We start from the raw sequence: 26,272 nt of genomic DNA, 5'->3' as shown, positions 1-26,272 counted from the left end.
AGGAGCGCAGAGATCGGGGCGTGGCTCTCCATACGCGAAGCTGACCTCACACGCAAATCCAGGTATAGTATAGGAGAATTAGAGGGGATTGGTGGACAGCACACACATCGGAGAGAGTGTCAGGCGAATATATACACCCTCCTTGGATGCCGTCGGGTCCCCAGCAGCGGACTGGCTACACTAAATTGGGAGAAAAGGGGGGAAATGCATTAAATAAATAAAAAAATAAAAATAAATAAAAAAAACTTACTTTCCCTGATCTGGGGTTCTCTGGAGCATATGTGAAATCTTGAGCAGCGTGTCGTGATCCCTTAACTGCAGCAAAACATCCAGTAAGAGCACGACGGACCTGTTCATATGAGACGCGAAACTGCCCGGGCGATCGATTTCATCTACTGGAAATCGCCAGATTCCCTAAAGAGACAGACAGAGAAAAATGACAACACACACACAGTATTATCAATCCAGGATTAAAAAATGTTTCCTGGCAGTGAAAGTGTTTCTGTTTTTAATTAGGCTGGAACGGCGTCGCCTGTATAATCAAATAAAGCCGCCGGTCCATCCATAACCCTGGATTATGAGACGTCAGAAAGCAGAAAGCGGCGTTAAAGGGACGTGTGGGAGAAAGAAATGAGAGAAGAAGAGATGAGAGGTGGAAAAGAGAAGCGTAGGCACAATATTGTTGTAAGGCCATCTGTTCCTGGTTGGGCAGAACGAGCGTTTGATGTGTTGGGTTCTGGCCATGGAGAGAAAAAAACTGCCAGCAATCTGCCCACACTTTTTTTTCTTCTCTTCCTCCCACTGTCTATCCTACATTTACATTTTACATTTTCCGCACAGACCTACAGCACTGCGACATTATACAGTGTAAACAATCGAGGGTTTTGCTCAAGGGCCCAATAGTGGCAAACTGCCAGTGGTGTGTTCTGAACCTGCAACCCCTCATTGCTAGTCCAATACCATAACCACTAGGCTTAACCACTAGTGATTATGCATGACTAATCACAAGGTACTTCACTAGCAATCAGAAGGTTGCTGGTTCAAGCCACACCATGCCAAGTTACCACTGTTGGGCCCATGGATAAGGCTCTCGCAATGATAATTGTAAGTCGCTTTAGATAAAAGCATCTGCTAAATGCCAAAAATGTAAATGTACTACAGCTGGTGACTTCTCTTGCCCAAACGAATAGGACTGGTGTAAATGCACCCATTAAAAAGTACATGGATCACTGGTCTCCACCAAGGTTGGGAAGAAAACCCCTGGTTGTTAGCTTAGGCTGAGAGGATATTTAAAAAAAAAAAAAAAAAAAAAAAAAAAAAAAAAAAAAAAAAGAATTAGAGGCTCTTGAAACGTGGGTGACACTGTCGACAGTCAGACAAGCTTTACATTATCATGAATATATCCTCACCTGACCCTAAGCCAAGCCCCTACTTCAAAATCAGCAACTGAAAGCCCCTCTAAGACGATGGTGAAATGAAGCATGCTTGACTGTGGTGTGAATGCGCCCATTTGAAAGTACATGGATCACTGGTCTCCACCAAGGTTGGAAAACCCCTAGTTGTTAGCTTAAGCTGAGAGAAATGTGGGTGACGCTGTCCACAGTCAGACAAGCTTTACATTCTCATGAATTTATCCTCACCTGACCCTAAGCCAAGCCCCTCTAAGTTAAGGGTGAAATGAAACATGCTTGACTGTGGACAGTGGTGTAAATGCACCCATTAAAAAGTACATGGATCACTGGTCTCTGCCAAGGTTGGGAGGAAAACCCCTAGTTGTTAGCTTAGGCCGAGAGAAACGTAGGTGACACTGTCCACAGTCAGACAAGCTTTACATTCTCATGAATGTCTCCTCACCTGACCCTAAACCAAGCCACCACTTCAAAATCAGCAGAAGCTGATAGAAAAAGCATCTTTCCAGCATGACAGCCTCTAAGCCAGTGGTAAAATGAAGCATGCTTGACTGTGGACAGTGTCAGCACCAAATGCTTTCTATCAGGAACAAACACAAAACCAGTATCAGGTAATTACTAGTGAGAATGAAAGATAATGAAAAAAAATCCACAGCTGCTGTATTAATGAATGAATGTATAAATGAGATCACAGAGGCGACGGGGGAGGAGAGTGGCTTATGGTTGTACAGGAAGTTGACGAGAAGTAATTACTAGCCCTCATATGTCAGCCAGCCGCCTGGGTTTACTGTGTTTAATCTGCAGGCTAAATAAAAACACGGGGACTAAATGTGCATCTGTAAACTTAGATGAATGAAGTCAGACGTGATGCTGGCGAGGAATGAGCATGCTCTTACGTTTGTGCAGCTACGTCAGGTTTGATCCGCCTACGTTCCTCTGTGTATACATCATAATACCTGTAAGTCCTTTACAATGACTAACTACTAATCACAGCTACTGCAGGTATATTTTCAACCCTGTAGATTTTAGGAAAAAGCACAATAAACTATCCCAGTAAAAGGAACATTACACTACCCTACTACTGCTGGAATCCAGGGTATGAATCCCTAGTGGTGCTGTGGGCCGGTCTGGTGTCATACAGACATGATTGGCTATTTATTGCAATTGGAGACCTTCCGTTGTTCCAATGTCCAGTTCCAATGCCTGTGTGTCCATTGTAGGATCTTTCGACAATATACAGGGGTTAGCATGGGTGCTGATCATGACCTATGACTGCTCAGCCTCATACACAGAAGGGTTCGATGGACTGTGCTGTGACACATTTACCCGTCCTCTGGCATCAGTTAGCCTTGGCCACCCAACAATCAGTCATCGGTTCGGAAACTGTCCTTACTAGGACCATGGTTTAATGCAAATGTTAAGAAGTACATGGAGTAGTGGTGTACCGCCAAGGTTAGGAAGCAAACCCAATGGGTGAGGTGACCTCATGCCAAATTGAAAACCCAGGCAACACAAACAATGCATCAAAACAAAACACAAAACTAAATATACGTAATTAATGAAATTCAGGTGGCACTCAGAGGCACTCAGGTGGAGAAGCGGTAAAACACACTAGCACACCAGAGCCGACATCTCAAAGTTGTTGGTTCGAATATCAGCTTTGCTATCGGCAGGCCGGGCGCCTACACATACGATGATCGAAAGCATAATGCAATCGGATAACTGGATATGACTAGATTGAAGGGAAATGCAAAAAAAATGTTTAAATTGGTGGCAATATGGTTCAACTGTGGCTTACACAATGTATTGTAAAGCCTCCACATGGGGGCGTACATAGACAAGTTCATTTCGCATTCATGTACCTGTTAAAATTTATTTAATTATTATTATTTCTCTCTGCAACCCATTTTTTGGCTCAGGGTTTAAAAACCATCTGCGTTAAACCATCAGGTCAAATTTCCTCTCAGCACAACATGACATAAGATCATAACCGCCACTGTTTACTGCTGAAGATAGATCACATTGTCTTCGTTCATGAAGGGATTTTTAGGCTACAATTAGATTAAACACAGCTAATGACCTAGTAAGTTCAGAACTCAATTCTGCCCCACCCTCATCCTTATCCCCAACACTTTTCAAAACAGTTCCACCCAGGTCTAAAACTTATCTGTGCAGATTAAAACTCGTCTTTCCTGAAAATCAAGGCTGGGCAGGGTGAAAACCCTCGGCTCTTACCAGAACATTTCAGGTCAAGTAGTATTGCAATTGTACAGCTGGGATTTCCCACAGTCAATCAAACAGCTAATCCCAATGTTGTTTTCAATTGTTTCTCTCTTAGTGGTCAACACTACTGTTGTGATTCTCTTTTTTTGAATATTTTATTTAGAATTTTCAAAATATATTACTGTTGTGATTCTTTAAGTGTTTAGATAATTTCTTGTGAGCTTAAAAGCACCATCATCCATTCTAAATGCTCATTTGATTAGCAGTGTAGTAACCTTACTCACCAATCATGAAAAATGTTTTTTCTTATATACTGTATACTGTATATATATATATATATATATATACGTATATATATAAATATATTTTTTCTTAATTCTATTTATGCATTTTTCTACCAATCTAGTGGTGTATATTTCGAAGTCAAGGACATTTCTACCAATTAATCTTTTAAACTCAACACATAAAATAGTTAGATAGATAGATAGATAGATAGATAGATAGATAGATAGATAGATAGATAGATAGATAGATAGATAGATAGATAGATAGATAGATAGATAGATAGATGGATGGATGGATGGATGGATGGATGGATGGATGGATGGATGGATGGATGGATGGATGGATGGATGGATGGATGGATGGATGGATGGATGGATGGATGGATGGATGGATGGATGGATGGATGGATGGATGGATGGATGGATGGATGGATGGATGGATGGATGGATGGATGGATGGATGGATAGACAGATTGATAAATGGATGGATAGACGGACGGATAGATGGATAGACAGATTGATAAATGATAGATGGATGGATAGACGGACGGACAGACGGACGGACGGACAGACAGGTAGATGGACGGATGGATGGATGGACGGATGGATAAATGGATAGATAGATGGATGGATGGATGGATGGGTGGATGGATGGGTGGTTGGGTGGGTGGATGGATGGGTGGGTGGGTGGGTAAATGGATGGATGGGTAGGTAGGTAGGTAGGTAGGTAGGTAGGTAGGTAGGTAGGTAGGTAGATATATAGATGGATGGACGGACGGACGGACGGACAGATATTTCATTTATCACAAAGGAAATTATTGACCATAATGATCATTTTTCACCTGAAATTGCATGAACATTTTTAAGGTTTCGTAATGAAATATAAATTACCTTTATTCAGGAAAAAAAAAGGCTTTGAATAAAAAATTTAATTTAAAATTGTACTACTAATTAAACCAGTTTGCAGTTTGTTAGGCAGCTCTCTCAGGTTCAGGGTATCAAGTGTGTATTTAAATAAACCTTGAAAAATAAGAAACAGAGAAGTCACCGGCTATGGTCAGTAATAACGGAATCTAAAATGTTCATACATTTCACTGATATAAAAGTTCGTTCCACTTCTTCACTCAGAGAAAAACACAGTTGCAAAAATGACTAAAATTCCAAGACTGCCACGACACACGTTGATTGCTAGTGTATGTAAACTTTTGGCTTCCACTGCATATGACAACATAATATTACTTATAGACCAAAATATATAGACTGAAAATATTGGACCCTTGATGAGAAGAGATGCACCTGTACAGAGAGGTGGAGCAGAAGCACTGAGGCGCTGACTTCTGCTGTCTTTATTGCACACAGAGCGATTTGAAAACAAACGGTAGTTTCCGACCACACTACAGTGGTAACTGCAGTTTTGCTTTTACAGCTTCGTGGTTGGTTAGGGTTGCCAGATCCTCAGCAACACAACATTCTCTGAGGCGTCCAAAGTCCTCTTTAAGCAAGGTGTGATTAAAAGTCTGTATTCAACAGGATCGAGAGAATAAAGCATTTAGGTTGTGCAGCGGTAGTCGTATTAACCACATGCTTTAGTAAGAGGAAGAGGAAGCCAGACAGGGAGGGAGGGGGTCTGTTTTAAAGATCCATTAGAGGTTTCCACATGCAAGGTTATTTGATACTCTAATTGACTTTGATGTATCACCTAACGTCCAAACCACTGTCCAAAATGAGTGCAGAGAAAGATAGGAAAAAGATGTGTTTGTATTTATATGCACACTTTATGTGTTGAATGCAGCAGATATGATCAGGCATAAAGACCTGAGTGACTTTGATAAGGGCCACATCATTATAACCAGGCAACTGGGTTGAATCAGCAAGGATGGTGAGTAACCACTGACAGTAGTCTGAGGAGGGTCAATCAATGACTGCTGATGGGTTGTTGGGCAGCCAATACTTACTGATACCAGAGAACACGTACGCAATGAACAGAGGAGCTACTGTGGCCTCAATAGTAGATCTTTTCATCACTGGTAATGAGATGAATTTGTCACAAGAGACAGTGCATCAAACCCTTCTGTGTTTAATTCCTGTCCACCCACAATGGGCATGCAGGACTCAAAACTAGATCTAACTGCTTGATTCACCTTAATCAGCCCCTCAGCAGGTTCTGGCACAACTCTATTTGGATGTTTGACTACTCTACTTGGCAACTTTGTGTTAGTGGTAGGCCCCACCACCACCAAGTTGCCACTTTTGGACCCATGAGCACAAGGAGAGAAGATACCCACAAAGATACAGGGAGAACATGCAAACTCTGCACAGAAAGGACCTGGACCACTCCACCTGGGAATTGAACCAAGGACCTTCTTGCTGTGAGGTGACAGTGCTACCTGCCAAACCACCATGCTGCACTCACTTTGTTTGGATAAATAATCATAGTAAATATGTTACAGTCACAGAAAAGAACAGAATGGAAATCATTATAATTTCAAACTATGACACACATTGACCTTAACTGTGTGTAATTAAATTCCAACGATCTGATTTGCTGCTTTTCTCTGCATGCTGCCATAGTTACCTGTCTTTCCGCCCGGCGAAAGAAATTAATATGACGATAATTACACCCAGTTTAGAAAGGACTTTGACTCAAAGCAAACTGGTGTTTGGTAGCACTGACGGTCTCCTGCTGCTAACAGAAATACCCTTTCTACTCGCTAAATTGCTTCAAGTGTTTCCACAGAACATCAGCAGTGCCCGCTTCTCGTGTGATCGATACCCACTGACAGCAAAATCATTAGACTCTTAAGAACAGCCGAGCACAAGTCTCTCTGAGCTCCTGGAATAATAAACTGCTCGTTCCAAACACCACGCCAAACTTCAAACTTCAGGTTTACTCAATCAAACCTCAGAGCTGCTAATACTGAAGATACAAAACAAATACATTTAATTCTGCTGATAATACAAGAGCTGAGAAGTGTGAGAGATGTTCATGATAAGGACTTATGAAACAAATATCTGACGCATGATTTTCCACGTGTGTCGGTTGTATTTGGCCAAGAGTAGCTCAGCTTTCACGGGTCTAAGCATGTAAGCAAAAGTTTAAATTCCACGACTGACTGACAGCCCAAAGCAGAGACTTAAAGTGTATAATTACAGGAATATTTTCACTGCTATTTGTTAACCCATTTTAGTGGGTTAAACAAGTTTGTAATTATAATTTAAAAAGACATAAACCTAATAAAGTGTTATTTAAACATATTCCAGTGGGCAAATTTTGATTGGTGCGCTCTATTATATAATTTTGTTGTTTGTTGTGATGTAAAAGTCAATTTTACGCTGAGCAAACTCTACTAGTAACAGTCTAATGGCAACGCTCATTAGCAAGGAAGTTCTACATCACTACTATGTACTGTGTATCTACGTGATATGTAGGGACCTACTAAATTCACAGGGCAATGTGTTTAATTTCACCGACCTCATGCCACATTTTACGACATTCATTAAATTACACTCATAAATTGACTGATAGAATAAATGGAAGCTACAATACACACCACAGTAATAACAATAACACCTTAATAGGTGAGTGTACAAAATGTACTTTGCACTGTGGCCTTTTTTTTGGTAAAAAAAATTCATACATAGGTGCCAAAGTTTTTGAACATAATAATGTTCTTGATAATAATATAATGCAAATATGACATTCACTCATAAGATATCCTCACTTTAAAAACATAGCCAGCAATGTTAATTATGCTTAAGAAATTATCCCAAGGTTGGTTTTTGAAACATAAAAATATGTAATCACTCATCAACAAACTTTGCCAGCAAGCTTGCTATTGCTTACAACGACCATATAATGTTAGCTTAGATTTCAGATGTTAGCAAACCCCTTAGTTCGCTTGTTTTAGGATTGTTTATTAATTAGTTCTGCCTGACAGGTAGGTAATGGCATTTTAATCAAAGCTCTTCCAACATACAGTCTGTTCTCTTACTTTTTGGCTTTTATGAGTAAAAGTGTGTTCATAAAATAGTGCAGTTTTTCTCTACAAGTCACACAAGTTTGCTCCCATGAGAGGCCGGGTTCATGGGGTTAAAAGAAAGAATAACTTTCCTTCTAAAAAGCTGAATAAATAAATAAATAAATAACAGGTGCCCAGGGAAAGAAAAGAAATTTTCCAAGTATTAAAAAAATTGAGGGTGGCGCAGCAGTAAAACCATGACTACTGACATCTCGAGCTCGATCTTCAGCTCTGCTATCTGCCAGCCGGGCTCCAATACGAATCTGACTGGCTATGTCTGAAGGAGGGTGGGCCGAATTGATTCTTTATTGCTATCATGGGTTCTTCTGGCTGGTCAAAGGCATCTACCCAGAGGCGAGGAATAATGGGTATCAGTGCGCGACTCTATGTGCACCATACTGATCCCTGTGTGTACCCGCCTCGTGCTAGAGTATCAAGCCCTCCTCGGCAATAGTATAGGTGTGCAGCAGTAGAGGAGATACAACTACAGAACTGAATATGACTAGATTGGGAGATAAACGGAGAAATGCAACATCCCCTTCACTGCAAAAATAAATAAATAAATAAAAACACAATAATGAATAATTGGCACAATGTTTGATTTAACCCTCAAGCCGCACTTGTCCGACTTAAAAAAAATAAATAAATGTGAACGTAAAGCGGATTAGTATTTCTGTTTTGAAGGAGACACTTGGAGAAGAAACGGCATCTTCCAACTCCCAGAGGTGCTGCTCTGAAAGCACAAGTTCATTTTCAGAGAGGGAAGATGAGAAGGCGCTAGGGAATGCGAGGGAGAGGGGAGAGGAGGGGGAAGGGGTACACGGAAAGAAGGAAGGTTCCTGGCTTTTCTGAGTCATGATGTTTGAGTCCTTTCCATTTGTGGTCATTCAAGCTGCTTGGGCTTGATGAGACACAGAACAGAACGAGGAACGCTGGCCATCGGGAGCTGTGATTGAGCCAAAACACTCCCCCCCTTCCCTCGTACACACACACACACACACACACACACACACACACATATATATATAATAATAATAATAATACATTTTATTTATATAGCGCTTTTCAAGATACTCAAAGACGCTTTACATAAGACAAATAATCAAAACAAATACGTACATACACCATACAAATCATAGTACAAAATCAAAATAGTACATCAACATCAAGAATAATTAAGATAAAAACAAAGAGAGCAGCATAAGACAGTTCATTAAAAATTAGCTAAATTATGAGAGAGAACAACAAATATAGAACAATTTCTTAAAATTAGACAGAAGCAGGACAGATTTACATGCAATCAGGAAACTGAAAACTTTACAAGTTTTAGGATCTAGGACTTCACATTTCTGTCGTGATCTAAGTATAAAAACTATTAAAAAGAATAGCAAAAATAAAAGCATTTATTTTGTGTTGTTACAAGTTAAATGCCACTCTGAATAGATGAGTTTTGAGAAGTGACTTGAATTTGGACAGGTCAGGACAATCTCGTAGGTGTTTGGGGAGAGCATTCCATAAAGATGGAGCAGCTATGGAAAAGGCCCTGTCACCCCAGGTCCGGTGCTTGGTCCTAGAGGGTATGGACAGTAGGTTAGCCTCAGAAGAGCGAAGGCTACGGGAGGGAATGTGCTGATGGAGCAGGTCGGTGAGGTAGGATGGGGCCTGATTATGGAGAGCTTTGTGAGTGAATAGAAGAATTTTGAATTGAATGCGTTGAGCAACGGGAAGCCAATGAAGTTTTTGTAGAACAGGTGTAATATGATCACGGGAGCGAGTATGAGTAAGGAGGCGAGCAGCTGAATTCTGGATATACTGAAGTTTTTTTAGGATTTTGTTAGATGTACCATAAAGGATGCTATTGCAATAATCAATTCTGGATGTAATAAAAGCATGAATCAAGGTTTCGGCGGCAGAAAAGGAGAGTGATGGACGTATGGATATATATATATATGCAAAACACTCGTTTCTTCTGTTCACACATTCTTTCCTTGACTTGTAGTGTTTGCTTTTAGTCATGCACTTTTCCCCACTGATATAAACTCCACCCCAATCAACAATCTAAAAAAATCCTTTTATCTAAGCACATTTCATTCCTTCAGTTCTGCAGGTGTTTACTTTTACACAGAATAGAACTCCAATCAAACAAAACAAGGAACTCACCATCACCGAGGAGAAGCTTCTCCACTCTCAATACTGCTTCCAAACACAATGAGATCCTTTCAGTCGGGTATTTCCTCTTCTGACCTTTTAACAATTTGAGCTTGTTTCCCCAGCTGACGGCATGTCAGTGCCAGAAGGCAGAAGGGATCGTGGAACGAGCGCGGCTCCACCACACTCGCGCACTTTTAGCAGCCCTGACACGGCAAAACAAAACACCCACGCACTCTCTGATCCCAGCCCTCTTTTGCTTTCCTCTATCTACCCATCTCTTACACTCTAGCTCTCTCACTACTTCCCCTCCTCCAACTCGCCCCCTCTGTACACAAGCCTGGTGCGTCGGCCAATCGCAGCTTGGAGGAGCTCCCTCGGTCCGGCGGGGTCCATCCACACGAGCAGCGAGCACAAAATAAACAAGCGGCACGAGAGGAAGCCGGGAAACGAGTGAGCGAGAATATCAGCTCATTTCCTTTTGCTCTGCAACGTATGAACACAAAGAGGCTTCCAGTCTACAGGGTGGTAAAAATAATGTCTGCTGATTATTAAAAAACAAACTTCTATTGATGTATACACCCTGATCAGCCATAACATTAAAACCACCTCTGTGTTTCAGCTCCACTTACCATATAGAAGCACTTTGTAGTTCTACAGTTACTGACTGTAGTCCATCTGTTTCTCTGCATGCTTTGTTAGCCCCCTTTCACGCTGTTCTTCAATGGTCAGGACCTCCACAGGACCACCACAGAGCGGGTATTATTTAGGTAGTGGATGATTCTCAGCACTGCAGTGACACTGACATGGTGGTGGTGTGTTAGTGTGTGTTGTGCTGGTATAAGTGGATAAGACACAGCAGACCACTCACTGTCCACTCTATTAGACACTCCTACCTAGTTGGTCCACCTTGTAGATGTAAAGTCAGAGACGATCGTTCATCTATTGCTGCTGTTCGAGTTGGTCATCTTCTAGACCTTCATCAGTGGTCACAGGACGCTGCCCACGGGGCGCTGTTGACTGGATATATTTGGTTGGTGGACTATTATCAGTCCAGCAGTAACAGTGAGGTGTTTAAAATCTCCATCAGCATTGCGTATCTTATCCACTCATACCAGCACAACACACACTAACACACCACCGCCATGTCAGTGTCACTGCAGTGCTGAGAATGATCCACCACCTAAATAATACCTACTCTGTGGTGGTCCTGTGGGGGTACTGACCATTGAAGAACAACATGAAAGTGGGCTAACAAAGCATGCAGAGAAACAGATGGACTACAGTCAGTAATTGTAGAACTAAAGTGCTTCTATATGGTAAGTGGAGCTGATAAAATGGACACTGAGTGTAGAAACAAGGAGGTGGTTTTAATGTTATGGCTGATCGGTGTATATATATTATATATAGGTATCCCAGTTCATTTGGAAGCTGGGGTCAGATTGCAGGGTCAGCCATTGTATGTCGTCCCTGGAGCAAATGAGAGGGATAAGGGCCTTGCTCAAGGGCCCAACAGTGGCTGAATGGCAGAGCTGGGATTTGAACTCTCAACCCTTTGGTTGTTACTGGTCGGATCCAGGTTTTGAATCCCCAGCTATTGGCCGGTCATGCGTCTACATGGGGAATACTCAAGGCCCAGTAATTGGATTCCAGCCAGAAATTCCAAGTTTTCAGATCCATTAGAAAATGACACAATGATTTTAAGTTGTACTTGTTTATAAGTCAAAGTTAAAAGCATGGCATTGGTGACAGGTTGTTCCTACAGAAGCTTATCCAATCTGGTCACACTTCCTGACAGTATAGTTACTCAGTGCTAAAGATACACTGACCACAAACACCTCATTAAATTCAACAGGAAGATTAAATTACATTTTGGTATATAAAAGGGCTTTGTCTTAAGAATAAATATTCTCTCACATGGAGAGCAATGCATCAGGTAAAGCAGTGATTCTTAACCCTCATTACATCAGTCTTGAGGGCCATACAAGCAATAACATGGTAATAACAGGTTTAAAGTATTAAGCTGCATTCATATCATGTATGGTGAAATCGCTCATCATTTAAAAGCCACCTTAAACTGTTGGCCACATCTTCAAAAGTCATGGGCCATTCGGGTCACAAATTAAAACCCCCGTTTATGAAAAGTAGCTCAATTCTCATAATTTGTAAAAATTGGAAAACAACATTACTAATGAATAAGACCAGTTATTCGGTCCAAATCAGTTAAAGCTGCCAGGCACTGCATCTCCCATTTCCCTATGCCAGTTTGGCCATCACTGGGTTCAGCGTGCCTGGCTTTGCCAAAATGGCATCAGTGGTGATGAGTGGTGAATGATTACACACTGGGCGAACGTGTGGGTGGAAGCATATGTAAGCGCATATGTATGAGTGTGAGCTTGAGAAACTTAGTGTGTGTGTGAGACCAATTTCATGGTGAACTAGAACAGCCTGACCCATATCATGGCCATATCACACTCGGTTGGAGAGAACCACGTGCAGAGAACGTGTTGAAGAGAAAGAGACTGACGGCTTAATCAGTATCAGATCTCCCGACCCTACTGACTGTGTTCTGGGTAAACCATGACTGAACAACAAACCCACCAACATGAGGAGCAGCACCAGGGTTAAAGGAAAGCACCTACAGCTGAACACTTACACAGAATTTTGTGACTATACAATTACTGACTGAAACTAGGGATGCACCGATCCAACTTTTTCAGTTCCGATACCGATCCGATACATATACTTTGCATATCGGCCGATACCCGATACCGATCCGATACCATTGTTGAATTAATAAACCGTATACTTTATTATGTGGGAAAGACTTAAGGCATCAGGATTGACTTAAACATTACTAAGTTTGCAAAACAAAATATAATTAACACAGATATAAATGTACTGAACTGCTATTTATCTGTCAATAAAATAATAAACAGGCATCTTAATATTTCAGTGTTAACGAGTAAGCATCCGACACTGCCTTGGTGACCAAAGCAATCCCAGCATTCATTGCAGAAAAATAAACATAACTGAAAGGGGCGGAGAAACGAATGGAGTTATTATCAAACGTAAATAAAATATTACTGATTTTTAACTTGTATAAACTTATACCGAGTGTTTTTATTTGCAAGTTCGAGCTTGTCAGGAAATGTAACCGTTATCGGTACATGAAGGGAGATGTTATATTGACGTTAGCGTTAGCGCTGTGCTACCTCAGTTCATTGTTTTTAATGGCAAGATGCTAAATGCTAAACCCGATGGAATCGCTGTGTAAGTAGCGCGTTCGAATAACCTGACTTATAAGTTGATGACTTATTAGAATCCTCTCTACTGAAGCAGCCGCTTATGTAGACAGTAAGACAGCGAGGCAGCTCCTTAGGTTTTCGAACACCCAAAATGTAGCTGCTGACAATGAGAAAAACAGTAGTAGCTTAAATAACTTTTTCAAATAAACTTATCCGTAAATATTTAGTGCAAACAGTAATTCAAAATAAAATATAGCAGCTAAACATGAGTAATAAACATGTTGCCATCGAACTTGTTAGCATAGCAAGCGTGAAATACCTCCATGCAGCTGACTCTTTTTGTTTGTGTTATACGCCATACGTCAGCAGCGCGTCCTGTATGGGCTTAGCATGCGTCGCAAACGAACTAAAGTGAACGTATCGGACCCATGGAGCGGCCTGATTATCCGATACCCGATCCATCTCATTTTGGTAATATCGGGACCGATATCCGATCTTAATATCGGATCGGTGCATCCCTAACTGAAACCCATCTGTTGCTCTGTACACTGTTACACCCTTGTACCCCATCATGGACCCGTACCAAGCAAATGTTATTTGGGTAGTGGAAAATTCTCAGCACTGCAATGGCACTAATGTGGTAACGATATAGCACTTTCTGTACAGGCGCCCTAGACAACCAAGGTCCTTACACTGCATTGATAACCCCACCCCTTAGTCCGGTCTTTCCCACCCAGCAGACTGAAAGCCAATTGTGCCCAGATGACCAGTAGCAGAGCAGAGATTTGAACCCGGGAGCTCAGAATCTCAGCACTGGTGTGCTAGCGGATTTTCCCGCTGCACCACCCGGGCACCCATCATTTCAAGTTTTTAATGTCGAAAACTATCATGGACAATTTTGTATCTATTATATTTTCAGCATCGTAGGTGCTTTTAACCAAAGTGACTTACAGTACTGTGACAGTATATATTGTCTTAGCAACTGAGGGTTAAGGGCCTTGCTCAAGGGCCCAACAGTGGCAACCTGGCAGTGATGGAGGTTGAACCAGCGACCTGTAGATTACTAGTCCAGTACCTTAACCGCTAGGCTACAACTGCCCTGACTTTCATCTCACTTGCATGTATTTGGACTGTGGGAGAAAAACGGAGCTCCCGGAGGAAACCCAGGCAGACACAGGGAGAACATGCAAACTCCACACAGAAAAAAAACCATATTGGGACACCCCTCGTGACAATTGCTAACAGGGGTAGCCTATAACTTTGCACAGTGTAGTGAAAGCCCTTTCCAGGATGCCAATCAACTGCTAGGCAATTCACACTTGCTGCTGGACTGGCACCGCACCATCAGCTGATCACTGAGCTTGGGGAATAACCATAAAGTTGTACGTGACTTACGTTGAACAAATTGGTCTTGTTCCTCTCGCAGAAAAGTCCTTGTGCTGGCATGTGCTTGAGCTGTTGCCATGGGATACTGCTTCCTAGCAACACATCCCTTGCCCATTGCAGGTTCTGTAAAGACACAAAATGTAGTCGGTTAGTTGCTTGAGCACGTGTGCGTGCACGTGTAACAACATGCACGTTATTGTAGCGTTTTCGAACACGAGCGAGTCAATCCGTCGGCCGCCCGTGATGCCAATATAGTGGCGCTAAATCCTAGATAACACAGCTTTCCTGACTGTCTAAACTCCTAAGCAGTTTTTTAATACATCTGCATGATGTTCATCCACCTTAACTCTTATTATTATACTTTATCTCAATTCACTTGGTTAATACCACAGACTTTCCAGCCCGAGCTAATAGCCCGCACAAGCCTGTCTGATCGAGGCATGCCCAGACTCACAGGGGGTAAAACGACAAGAATGTTTGCATTGGCTTCACTATTTAACAGCTTGATTAGTCATACTCTGATCAAATATGTAATAATTAACACCCAATGGAGTGTCCTGTTCCAGATGAGACCATCAAGCTGTGTAATTTAATTAGAAAAGAACACCTTGCAGGGTGTCATTTCACTTAAACCATGGCCTCTTGCCATCAGAACTAAATGAAATGAATAAACATAATTTTTCTCAGCTGATTTTCATACAGTGCCTGCTTTGGTTTCATATCAATGGTTCTACAGTGCTGCGTTCAGGTTGCCTTTCATTTCTACATGATGTATCCTGTAATAATTACAGCAGTCTGTGTAAACCGTGACTTAGTCTCAGGCAAAAGTTTGTACACCCCTGATTAAAATCCTTCCCCAACAAAAATTCACACACACAATCTAAAAAGTAACATTCTGTTTCTATCTAAGAGTTACCAAATACAAAGTGTGATCGCTGCAAATCAATTCAGTTATTTCAAACATGAAAGTTACATGTTTGCTTAAGGAGACAGAGTTTGCCAAATAAATGAACTATTTTGTGAGATCAGGTAAAACAGAAGATGCTGTTACTGCTGCAGAGGGAGTTTTTGCTATTCACGTCACAAAGCATCACAACAGCTACGGATCAATGGACTGCACCTCCACCTGGAAATAAACCCTCCACACAGTGCAGGTGTTTGTTAGTCCCATGCTGCCATCTTACCGCAAGTGCCCTCTTTTTTAAAAACGTTCAGGGTTCTGTGTAGACCACTAAAGAATTCTTTAAGGTCAAACCATGACCTTACAGACCTTGCTTCTGGGCATAGAACAAGAGCAAGCCTTTGCCAAGAATTAGAAGGTGTCCACATACTTTTAGCCATATAGTGTAGTTGGAAGACTGATGGAAAGTCAAATGCCCAAACTTTCACATTCAGTTTGGTAACAAACAGCCTACAGCCTGGTACTGTACTGCAGATTCATGGCTGACGACCTTTACTATATATGAACTGGAGTAAGAACTGAAGGGGGAAGCTGTAGCCCAGTGGTTAGGGTACTGTAATAGTATTCAGAAGGTTGCCGGTTCAAGCCCCACCACTGCCAGGTTACCACTGTTGGGCCCTTGAGCAAGGTCCTTAAAAGCGTCTGCTAAATATCAAAAACGTAAATGTACCTGTCTGGCGAACTTTCACATTTTAATGATTGTGATTTTTCACTTTGAATATTTAATGATTTTATTTAACACCCAGTTACCTCTGCTTTTAGACCCTACACCCCTTAGGGCACCCATACAGCCCTCACTCATGTTCAGCATTATTTAATGTGATGGGGTTTCTCCTGCATGTTTTTGTACAATAGTCTGTTTTCCCTCTCTTAACTCCAGCTTTAATAACTCCAGATTTAAATTATTTAAAAGGTAAAAATGGTTCAGTTATAGTAAACAGTGTTTGCCACAGGAATAAAATGTTGGTAATGGCATTCCAGACCTGCACTCCTACTCATACCTACTGAAACCTTGGATTTCCATTTGTGCATCATAATTCGAGCATGGTAAAATATCAGCACTGCCTCTTGATAATTTATGCGGTTTTCTGTAACATTAAACTATAAATTTCCTCTTATCTTATAAACCTTCCTAATAAAAAGCCTTAAAAACTGGGTATCACCCACGCAATGGGTGCCCCAAGCCAGCTGGCTCATGTCTTTCAGGCAGAAATGTACAAAAATAGGCCGGAAAGTTAAGGGGTTCACCCATACACACAAAAGCCATGATTACAGCAGATACATGCTTGTGTACTGATTAAATCAACTCTCGTTAGCTCTGCAAGCTTAAACGAATTTAAGGGCTAAATTAAATTCTCATAATAATCTGCTGCCATGAAAAAGCACAGAGTGTAAGAGGTGACAGAGAAAGCCAAAGAAAAAAAGATGCTTTATATGATAAAGGTAGAAATATGATAGAAGTATGCAGCGCTGAAGGTCAAGTGTCAAGCAAAAAAGACAAAGCAACCACAGAAAAAAAGATTAAAATGATATATAAGTGCACATTCGAGTGCAGGTTCGAATCTCTATGTGGTGCCAGACGGGCGTCTACACAGACAGGATTGGTTTGCACTGGATTGCCGTCCCAAAGTGTTTTTTTAATCTCTCATGGTGAGTACAAAGGAAAGCCAACAGCTTACAATGGCTGTGTTCCAATTCTCTATGTTCGGTGCAAAATACATGACATGGCAAATAAATGCAGCCCTGTTAATTTCATAACTGTTTAAACCACTATTTAGCACATAGTGTGTGGTTTGGGTTTTGCAGTGATGTGGGAAAATAAACCTCGCCCACGAGCACACCAGCAACGCATATTAATGCGTTTTCTGACGCATGCCAAGAAAGTCAGTGTGAACACAGCCTGAAGCTCGATCTAACTTTGTTGTTGATCGAATAATTAAAGACGGAACAGAAATTTTCTTTAAGCATGTTGTGTATATTTTTAGAAAACCCAAATTCAACCTAAAACATGTAAAACGTTTTACCACCAAGCGTCTGTAGAGTTTGCTGAGTTTATAAAGTAAGAAATAAACTGTACATAGACAAACTATCGGGAGCTTAACACTTTACTGGCGTGTTCCTTTGAGGTGCAGCACAGACTACACAGAGATGATCACATGTGTAGAGAAGCAAACTTTTCCATTGATTATGGAATCCCCAAAGGGACAAAATGTACTCCATACGTAAACACATACATCAAACATTGTCAGCACACTACACCACAGAAAAGTCTGTTACACTAACTTAATTGCTGTAGGATTGCTAGGACCACCTCATATTGCGCCTTATATTTCATACACTACTCGAATGAAAAAATGTAACATCGCTAAACACACCTTAAATTTTGAATTTCACAGCAAATTGCATATTTCAAGGGCCTTCTGCATAATCTAAATAAGCATTTTCTCATTTAATATGTGAGTATTTGTGTCTTGCACACTCGCTGGATGTTCTAGGTTTACATTCAACTATTAAGGTAGGCTGTGCTGTGTATTGTAGCTTCTATTTATTCTAGCATTCAATTTATGAGTGTAATTTAATGACTGCCGTGAAAACAATCTGTGAAATCGGTGATCTCTGAAAAACGAGGTCCATGAAATTAAGCACATTTTCCTGTGAATTTAGTAGAGCCCTGTGCACAACATATTCCAGACTGGACACCAATCGATCAAAGGGCCTTGGTCACCCCAAACTGCTGCAGACCTGGAGGCATATAATTTCCTTTATACTACTGATCTATTACATCTGTTAGCAAGTGTTGTGGCAGTTGTAGCCTAGTGGTTAAGGTACTGGACTAGTAATAAAAATGTTGCTGGTTCAAGCCCCACCACTGCCAGGTTGCCACTGTTGGGCCCTTGAGCAAGGCCCTTAACCTTCAATTGCTTAGACAATAAATAAGTAAGTCACTTTAAATAAAAGCATCTGCTAAATGCTGAAAATGTACACCGATCAGGCATAACATAATGACCACCCTTCCTAATAGTGTGTTGGTCCCCCTTTTGCTGCCAAAACAGCCCTGCAACTGTGATACACTGTGTAATCTGACACCTTTCCATCAGAACCAGCATTAACTTCTTCAACAATCTGAGCTACAGTAGCTCGTCTGTTGGATCGGACCATGCACACGGGCCAGCCTTCACTCCACACGTGCATCAATGGGCCTTGGCCGCCCATGACCCTGTCGCCGGTTCACCACTGTTCCTTTCTTGAACCACTTTTGATAGATACTGACCACTGCCGACCGGGAACACCCCACAAGAGCTGCAGTTTTGGAGATGCTCTGACTCAGTCGTCTAGCCATCACAATTTGGCCCTCATAAAACTCGCTCAAATCCTCACGCTCGCCCATTTTTCCTGCTTCTAACACATCAACTTTGAGGATAAAATGTTCACTCGCTGCCTAATATATCACACCCACTAACAGGTGCCGTGATGAAAAGATAATAAGGTTATTCACTTCACCTGTCAGTGCTCATAATGTCATACCTGGTCTGTGTTAGTGTAAATGTAAATGTAAACGAGTTCAATGATAACAAGGGGTGTCCCAATATTTTTGTCCATAACGTATTAATGCTTATATTTTGGACTGGCATAGAACAAGCTTATGATCAGGTGCCTACATACTTTTGAACATGAAGTGTAATCATGTTAGATTTATAAAGATCTAGTGTGAACAAAAGAGTCAAACAAAGTTGGCAGGAAGTAGCTCAGAGTTGATAAGGTAACCCCAGTTGCAGGCTTGTTTTTCGCTTACGGTGCATAAACGGCATGTCAATATTCTACGCCCACGCCCAGGCTAGGTTAGGCTCGGTATAATTCCGGTGGTGGTGCGTGGTGGTTCTGTAGCTTCGACTGAGCCTTGTGGATTCACACAGTCACACTGCTGATTACAGCCTTTTCGGCAATCATCTCTCTGCCTGCCTGGCTCCTCCAGCCGCCACGGATACGTTAATAATCTCCGAAGCAGCTTCCTGTCTTGTGAGGACAATGGAGCGCTGGTTTCTAGAGATGAAGCTGTTTATACAGTGATGTAGAAGACAGATAGGACAGACTATATCACTACTATGTAACGTATATCCGCAAACAAGGTGCTGGTGACAAACACACAGCCCTTCTAAGAGAAGAAAAGCTGAATCTGTTCTACAAGCTGACCGCAGATGTAAACGATAACATGGGAAAGCCCCCTGTCCGCCCCATGCTTCACAAGCTTTATCACAAAGCGTGGAGTTCCCCTATCTACAGCAACTTCCTCTCTGCTAGAACACAAGATAATCGTGACAGGTTGGTGCAGCATTACATCCTGTACCAACAAGGTGCTGCTGACCTTGTGTTGTCACCCACACAATGAGTGCCCAAGCCAATTGGCACAAGTAGCTTATTACGTAACATAGGAGCACAGAATTATGAATATTAACAGCGTGCTAAATCAGGGGTCGGCATCCTCTGGCATGTGGCTTTAGACTGCCTGTGTGTGTTCGCCTGGCATGCTGATTGGTACTTTTCAATCGTCACAATAAGCTACTGATTAGACCAACATGGCACGGGTTCATGGTGGCAGTAGGTAGTTATGGGATTTGCTGATGTGGATGGAAATTATTTTGTTAAATCTTGCCCACACAATGCTGGCTTTGTTTATCTAGTGTTCTGCCCACAGCATGAAGAACTGCCTGGACATTGGCATGTTTACCATTGTTACATCACCATTTTCATTTACAGTGTTCTCAGGACCGAGGACCCCCTCTGAGATTTCCATTGTCGCAAACTGAAGGTCTGGACTCCTACATGGGCGCCTACATGAACAATGATTGGCTTGTTAGTAGGGTGGATGCCGAAGGGGGTTGCTCATAACTGATGCAGTTAATGGGATAATGGGATCAGGGTGTGACTCTCCATGCATGAGACTGATCCACACATGAACTTGCCTCGTGCAGGTAGAAAGATGCAGTCGACTACTTCACGTGTTTTTTTGGGGGGGGGAATCACGGAAATCAACATCAGTAGAGAGGAAGCGCAAAAGCAAATTAGGTAATTGGATATGACTAAATTGGGTGGGGGGAAAAAGAAGAAGACAGCACCAGCTTTCTTACTATGAAGTGTGCTATTGTAACACATCTGTAACCCAGGACCTTGCTGTGAGGTGACGGTGCTACCCACTGAGCCACCGCCCTGCCCATTTCAATCAAAACATCTTTCTATTCGAACAAAAAATAAAGAGGAAGCGATTTGAAATGTTTTAAATGGTCTCCAAATATGTCAAGAAGAACTATTTTGATATCAAAAAGTACCCCAAAAGAGGTGAAAAACTTCTGCCTTTTTATAATAATTATTGTAAAATCTATATGGCCTTTAAAAATGCTGATGAAGCAGCTTATTGATGCTCTGTTAATTTCTCTGCATCTCATTATTTGAATAAAATCCAGCATACAGTGCAGACTTCCAGCTTAAAGCATTCTAGAACTGCAGTAGGATTTTTTATGCTCCATGCTTGAGCTTCTTCTCACCTTGTGCGTCCTGCTGTAGGCGTAGAGGTGGGCGAGTCGATACAGGCTCGGGTAATGCTGAGAGAAGCGGTTGAGGCAGAGGAACAGAGCTCTCACACACATGTTCACCAGCGCCTTCCTCTGCTCCAGCCGACCCGCGGGCAGAACCTTGGGCACGTCCAGCAGCTCAGGACGGGCGAGGGGTTCGGGGCGACGGGGGGCGGGCCGCGGTAGGGAATGAGGGGCCTGTGTGGGCGTGTCAGGAGCTGAGGGTTTGGAGGCAGTGGTTTCAGGAGACGTGAGTGACTGCATGGTGTCTGAAGACTCCTGGGACAGCGTTGTGGATGTGATGTCTATGTGCTTCTCCACTGAGAAACCTGAAGAGGAATCGATATCAGAAACAGGCCATTATGAAAGAGTGATTTAATCAGTTATATAAACTAATGCAACGCTGTGCCATCTGGTAACCAACATCCTCTATAGCACCTTGCATAATCATTCACTCTGCTTAATATTATTACTTTTATTATTATTACTTATTATGCTCCTCCACTTTTTCTTCGACTGCTCCCATATTTGGGGGTTGCCACAGTGGATTATTCTGGTGTGCACACGGACATGTAGGATCCACCCAAATATGCTCAGAAAATATCTGGTTCTGTGCCCAGGTGGCACAGAGGGATAATTTGCTAGCACACCAGTGCAGAGATTCTGAACTCCCTAAGTTCTAAAATCAGCTCTGCTATCGGTCAACTGGGCGGTCCCCAATTTTTTTTGCACCATCGACCGGTTTCATATAAGATATAATTTCATGGACCGGCGGGGGCAGGGGGATTTAAAATAGAGTAATTATAGAATGGAAAATCAGTGTGAACCCTGAGCTTTTTTTGCTGCAACGAGACGCTGCTCCCACCTAGTGGTGATTGGGAACAATAACACCTGAAGAGTATTGATTGGGGACCACTGCCCTAGTGGGCATAATTGGCAGTACCTGCAGCAGACAAAATTGGCCATTAAGTGTGCCAGGTGGGAAAAGACCAAAAAGTGGGTCTTCAACGCTGTGCATTTGCATTTTCGGTATTTAGCTGACGATTTTATCCAAAGCAACTTACAGCACTGTGACAGTATATTGTCTAAGCAATTGGGAGTTAAGGGCCTTGCCCAAGGGCCCAACAGTGGCAACCTGGCAGTGGTGGGGCTTGAACCAGCTGCCTTTAGATTACTAGTCCAGTACCTTAACCGTTAGGCTACAACTGCCTGTGCAAGGACCCTGGTTAGTAGCCCAAGGCACCTGTACAGGAGATCAGGGTGTGGGAATTGAATCCTCATGTGCAAATTTACCAAATATGAAGGTGTTGTGGACTATGCACGTGTTGTGAGAAAAGAAAACAAAAGAAAATACCTGGTTCTTCCGCTGTAGACGTCTTGTCTTTCACAGGAGTGTTCGTGTCTTCCGAAAATGAGTGACGCTTCCCAGAATCCAGCTTGTGTGTGCTGTCCTGTGAGCTGGTTGGATCCAGGAACACATCCTGTACCGAGCTGGAGTCTGATAATGCTGCCATACTGTCCTGACTTTGCTCTGATAAAGGGGATCACAGGCACATATAAGCAACCAATGAAAGAGGTCAAGTGACGTTTAGAGATCAAGGGCAAACGACAGACAGCACCTTTACCTTAACACCAAAGACCCAGAATTCCCTATTAGGTAATTATAGCCTGATGATTGAGGCATTAGCACTAACGCTGTATTCGATTTAAGCTTATGAAAAAAAAAAAAACCAGCACCTCAACTGGGAATTCCTTCCTGGGAAAAACCAGGACTGTGTCCATATCCAAGCTGAGTATATTAGGGAATTTCAATATGGTCACTCACAATGTGAACAGTATTGTGAACCATTTATGGCATTTTGTGGACGCTTTTATCCAAAGCGACTTACAATTGTGACCAATCCAAGCAATTGAGGGTTAGGAGTCTAGCTCAAGGACCCAACGCTGGCAACGTGGCAGTAGTGTAGCTTGATCCAGGGACCTTACAATTGCTGGTCCATTACATTAACCGGCGAGCTAGTGCTGATTACTGTAGTATTCACTTCTGGAAACAGTAGTAAGGCATTAATGGCACCATTCATCAATGTTCATTTCATGTTTAATTTTATTATCTTGGCCCAGCGTCCACATAAACACAACTGGCCGTGTCTGACAGAGAAAAGGTCAAACGAGGTCTCTTCCTGCTGTGATGGGCGATTTCCGGGACTGGTTCAGAGCGTCTGCATGAGTAGAGAGTGGGGTAGTCACATAAAGCCTAGCGTGGCTCTCTATAAGCGATTCAGCTCTTCATGGAAACCCAACACTGGCAGGTGATAAAAAGTGGCTCCAAAATGGGCCCATCAGGGGAAGCAGCAAGTATGCTGACAATAAATGTTCTTCTTCTTCAATCCAAGCAATTGAGGGTTAAGGGTCTTGCTCAGGGACCCAACAGTAGCCACGTGGCAGTAGCGTGGCTTGAACCAGGAACCTTACGATTGCTGGTCCATTACCTTAACCAGTGAGCTAGCACTGATTACTGTAGCATTTGTCTCTGCAAGACTAGTCCATGGCTGCTGCACGAGTCGAGAGGGGGGTGGTCACATATAGCTGTACCGCTGTATAGCTGTACAGAGAGCCATTCTAGGCTGTGAGTAAAAAATCCAACACTCACAGGTGTTAAAAAGTGGCTCCAAAATGTACACATCAGAGGAAGCGTGTGGTGGTTCGACTCTTCTTAGTCAGAGAATTGGAAATGACTAGAGTAGGTGATAAAGGGGGAAAATCCAACACTCACGGGTGATAAAAAGTGGCTCCAAAATGTACACATCAGGAAAAGCGTGGTGGACGTTTCTTCTTGATTAGATCGGTGGTTGTACAAGCAGCAGCGGATTCACAATTGAGAACTGGAAATGACTAGATTGGGTGACAAAGGAGGAAAATCCACGAGCACTGGAAACACAATTGAAAAGTTTGTAATAAATCCAATTTAGCCAAACCAGGTTTGACTTGACCGAGTGGTTAGAGCTGAGAACATCAATGTCCATAGAAAGGTGTGCTGGCACAACCTGCAGTGCTGAATTTCAAACACTGCAGTCAAAGTACCAGTGTGGGAAATGTGATTTCTCAGAGGTAGAAAGAATGAGTTTTTATATAGCAACTGCATGTGTACAGTGTAGACACAGCTGCTGAATGATTACATATACTGTATATATACAGTACAGGCCAAAAGTTTGGACACACCTTCTCATTCTTGTGGTTTTTCTTAATTTTTTAAAATTTTCTACATTGTAGATTAATAATAAAGACATCCAAACTATGAAGGAACACATATGGAATTATGTAGTAAACAAAAAAGTGTTAAACAAACCAGAATATGTTTTATATTTTAGATTCTTCAAAGTAGCCATATTTTGCTTTAATGACAGATTTGCACACTCTTTGAAATTTTCTTAACCAGCTTTATTAGGTATCCACCTGGAATGGTTTTCAATGAATGTTTGCGCCTTGTCTAGAGTGAATTTTTGGATTTTTTTAATGTGTTTGAGACCATCAGTTGGGTTGTGCAGAGGTAGAGTTGGTAAAATATAAAACATATTCTGGTTTGTTTAACACTTTTTGGTTCACTACATAATTCTTCATAGTTTGGATGTCTTCAGTATTAATCTACAATGTAGAAAATAAAAATAATCAAGAAAAAACATTGAAGAGAAGGTGTGTCCAAACTTTTGACTGGTGTGTCCAAACTTTTGGCCTGTACTGTATGTATATAAGTGCACTGATTAGGACAGAGAGTGAAGCTGTGGCAGAGAACACGCAGCAGATTCAGAAAGCATTTCAGACCCCTTGACCTTTTTGTCTACTGGATTGTATTGTAGATTTGATTTTGAATTACTGACATTTCTACCAGTCGATCACCACTTAAATCACCCTCAATGATAAAGTCAATATTGGGAAAATGAATTAGAATATTCAAATATATAAACTAAGAGTTTGCTTTAATAATCCTATTATTACATTAAATCTAAGGTTTTTTTATTTATTTATTTATTTATTAGGATTTTAACGTCCTTTAGTTACATTTATGACAGAACAGGTAGTTGTATTTCATTAGTTCACAAGTTCAATGTCAAACAGTCATGGACAATTTTGTATCTCCAGTTCACCTCACTTGCATGTTTTTGGACTGTGGGAGGAAACCAAAGTTCCCAGGGAGAACATGTAAACCACACAGAAAGGACCCGAACCGCTCCACCTGGGAATCGAACCCAGGACCTTCTTGCTGTGAGGTGACAGTGCTACCCACTAAGCCACCGTGTCGCCCTCTAAGGTTTTGAGTGTTCACAGAACTATGGAGTCAGTTATTTTACAATGAAAGAAGTTTGGGACAACCTTAAACATTTTGATAATAAAAGCGTTTAGACTTAAACTCTATCAAAACATCTGTGGAGAAGCCTAAATATGGCAGTTCACAGATGCTTGAGAATTTGCTTGTAGAGACGCTTCTACAAAATAATGAAAACCTTTGTACATAACAGAAATCTAAAAATGTGTTTTTATTTCATTATTACAGTTAATTAAGTTGATTAAGCTTGTTGGTAAAATGGCATATTGCACCCATTCAGAATCAAATTCACAACATAATACAGTGTGAAAAAAGTCAAGGGGTCTGAATACTTTCTGAATACACTGTATCATCCAAACAGATCATGTAACTGTTAAATCCAAAACCTATTTAACAAATAATGCACTAATTCCCTATAGTTGTATTCATAGATTTGTTCCAAATGTAACAGGGTCGTATAATGCACATAGATCCTATTGTAGCATTTTTAAATCAATTGGTCCAAATAAAATAGTTCTTAGACCAAAATCATATACTAAAAAACATTATATTTTAAATAAATTATAATCTTCTCTAATTTCCTTTGGGATCAATAAAGTATCTATCTATCTATCTATCTATCTATCTATCTATCTATCTATCTCTATCTAAATAAATAAAATAATTTTATAAAGGAAAATAATATACAAACTAATCAGAGTATACA

General features: G+C 41.5%; 1 protein-coding gene across 1 annotated transcript in view; it reads right to left on the bottom strand.

Annotated features, from left to right (window-relative positions):
- cabin1 (calcineurin binding protein 1) overlaps window positions 1-26,272 on the bottom strand; it is a 73,777-nt gene that overhangs the window by 20,315 nt on the left and 27,190 nt on the right. Inside the window, exons 28-31 of the mRNA XM_062999308.1 lie at window positions 22,600-22,776; window positions 21,219-21,574; window positions 14,727-14,840; window positions 251-414 (exon numbers count right to left, since the gene is read on the bottom strand). Coding sequence (XP_062855378.1) covers window positions 251-414; window positions 14,727-14,840; window positions 21,219-21,574; window positions 22,600-22,776 — 811 coding nt within the window. The remainder of the gene's footprint in view (window positions 1-250; window positions 415-14,726; window positions 14,841-21,218; window positions 21,575-22,599; window positions 22,777-26,272) is intronic.

This window comes from Trichomycterus rosablanca, chromosome 7 (assembly GCF_030014385.1).
Source record: "Trichomycterus rosablanca isolate fTriRos1 chromosome 7, fTriRos1.hap1, whole genome shotgun sequence".
NCBI lineage: Eukaryota > Metazoa > Chordata > Actinopteri > Siluriformes > Trichomycteridae > Trichomycterus > Trichomycterus rosablanca.
This window is presented reverse-complemented; position numbering and strand designations above follow the sequence as displayed.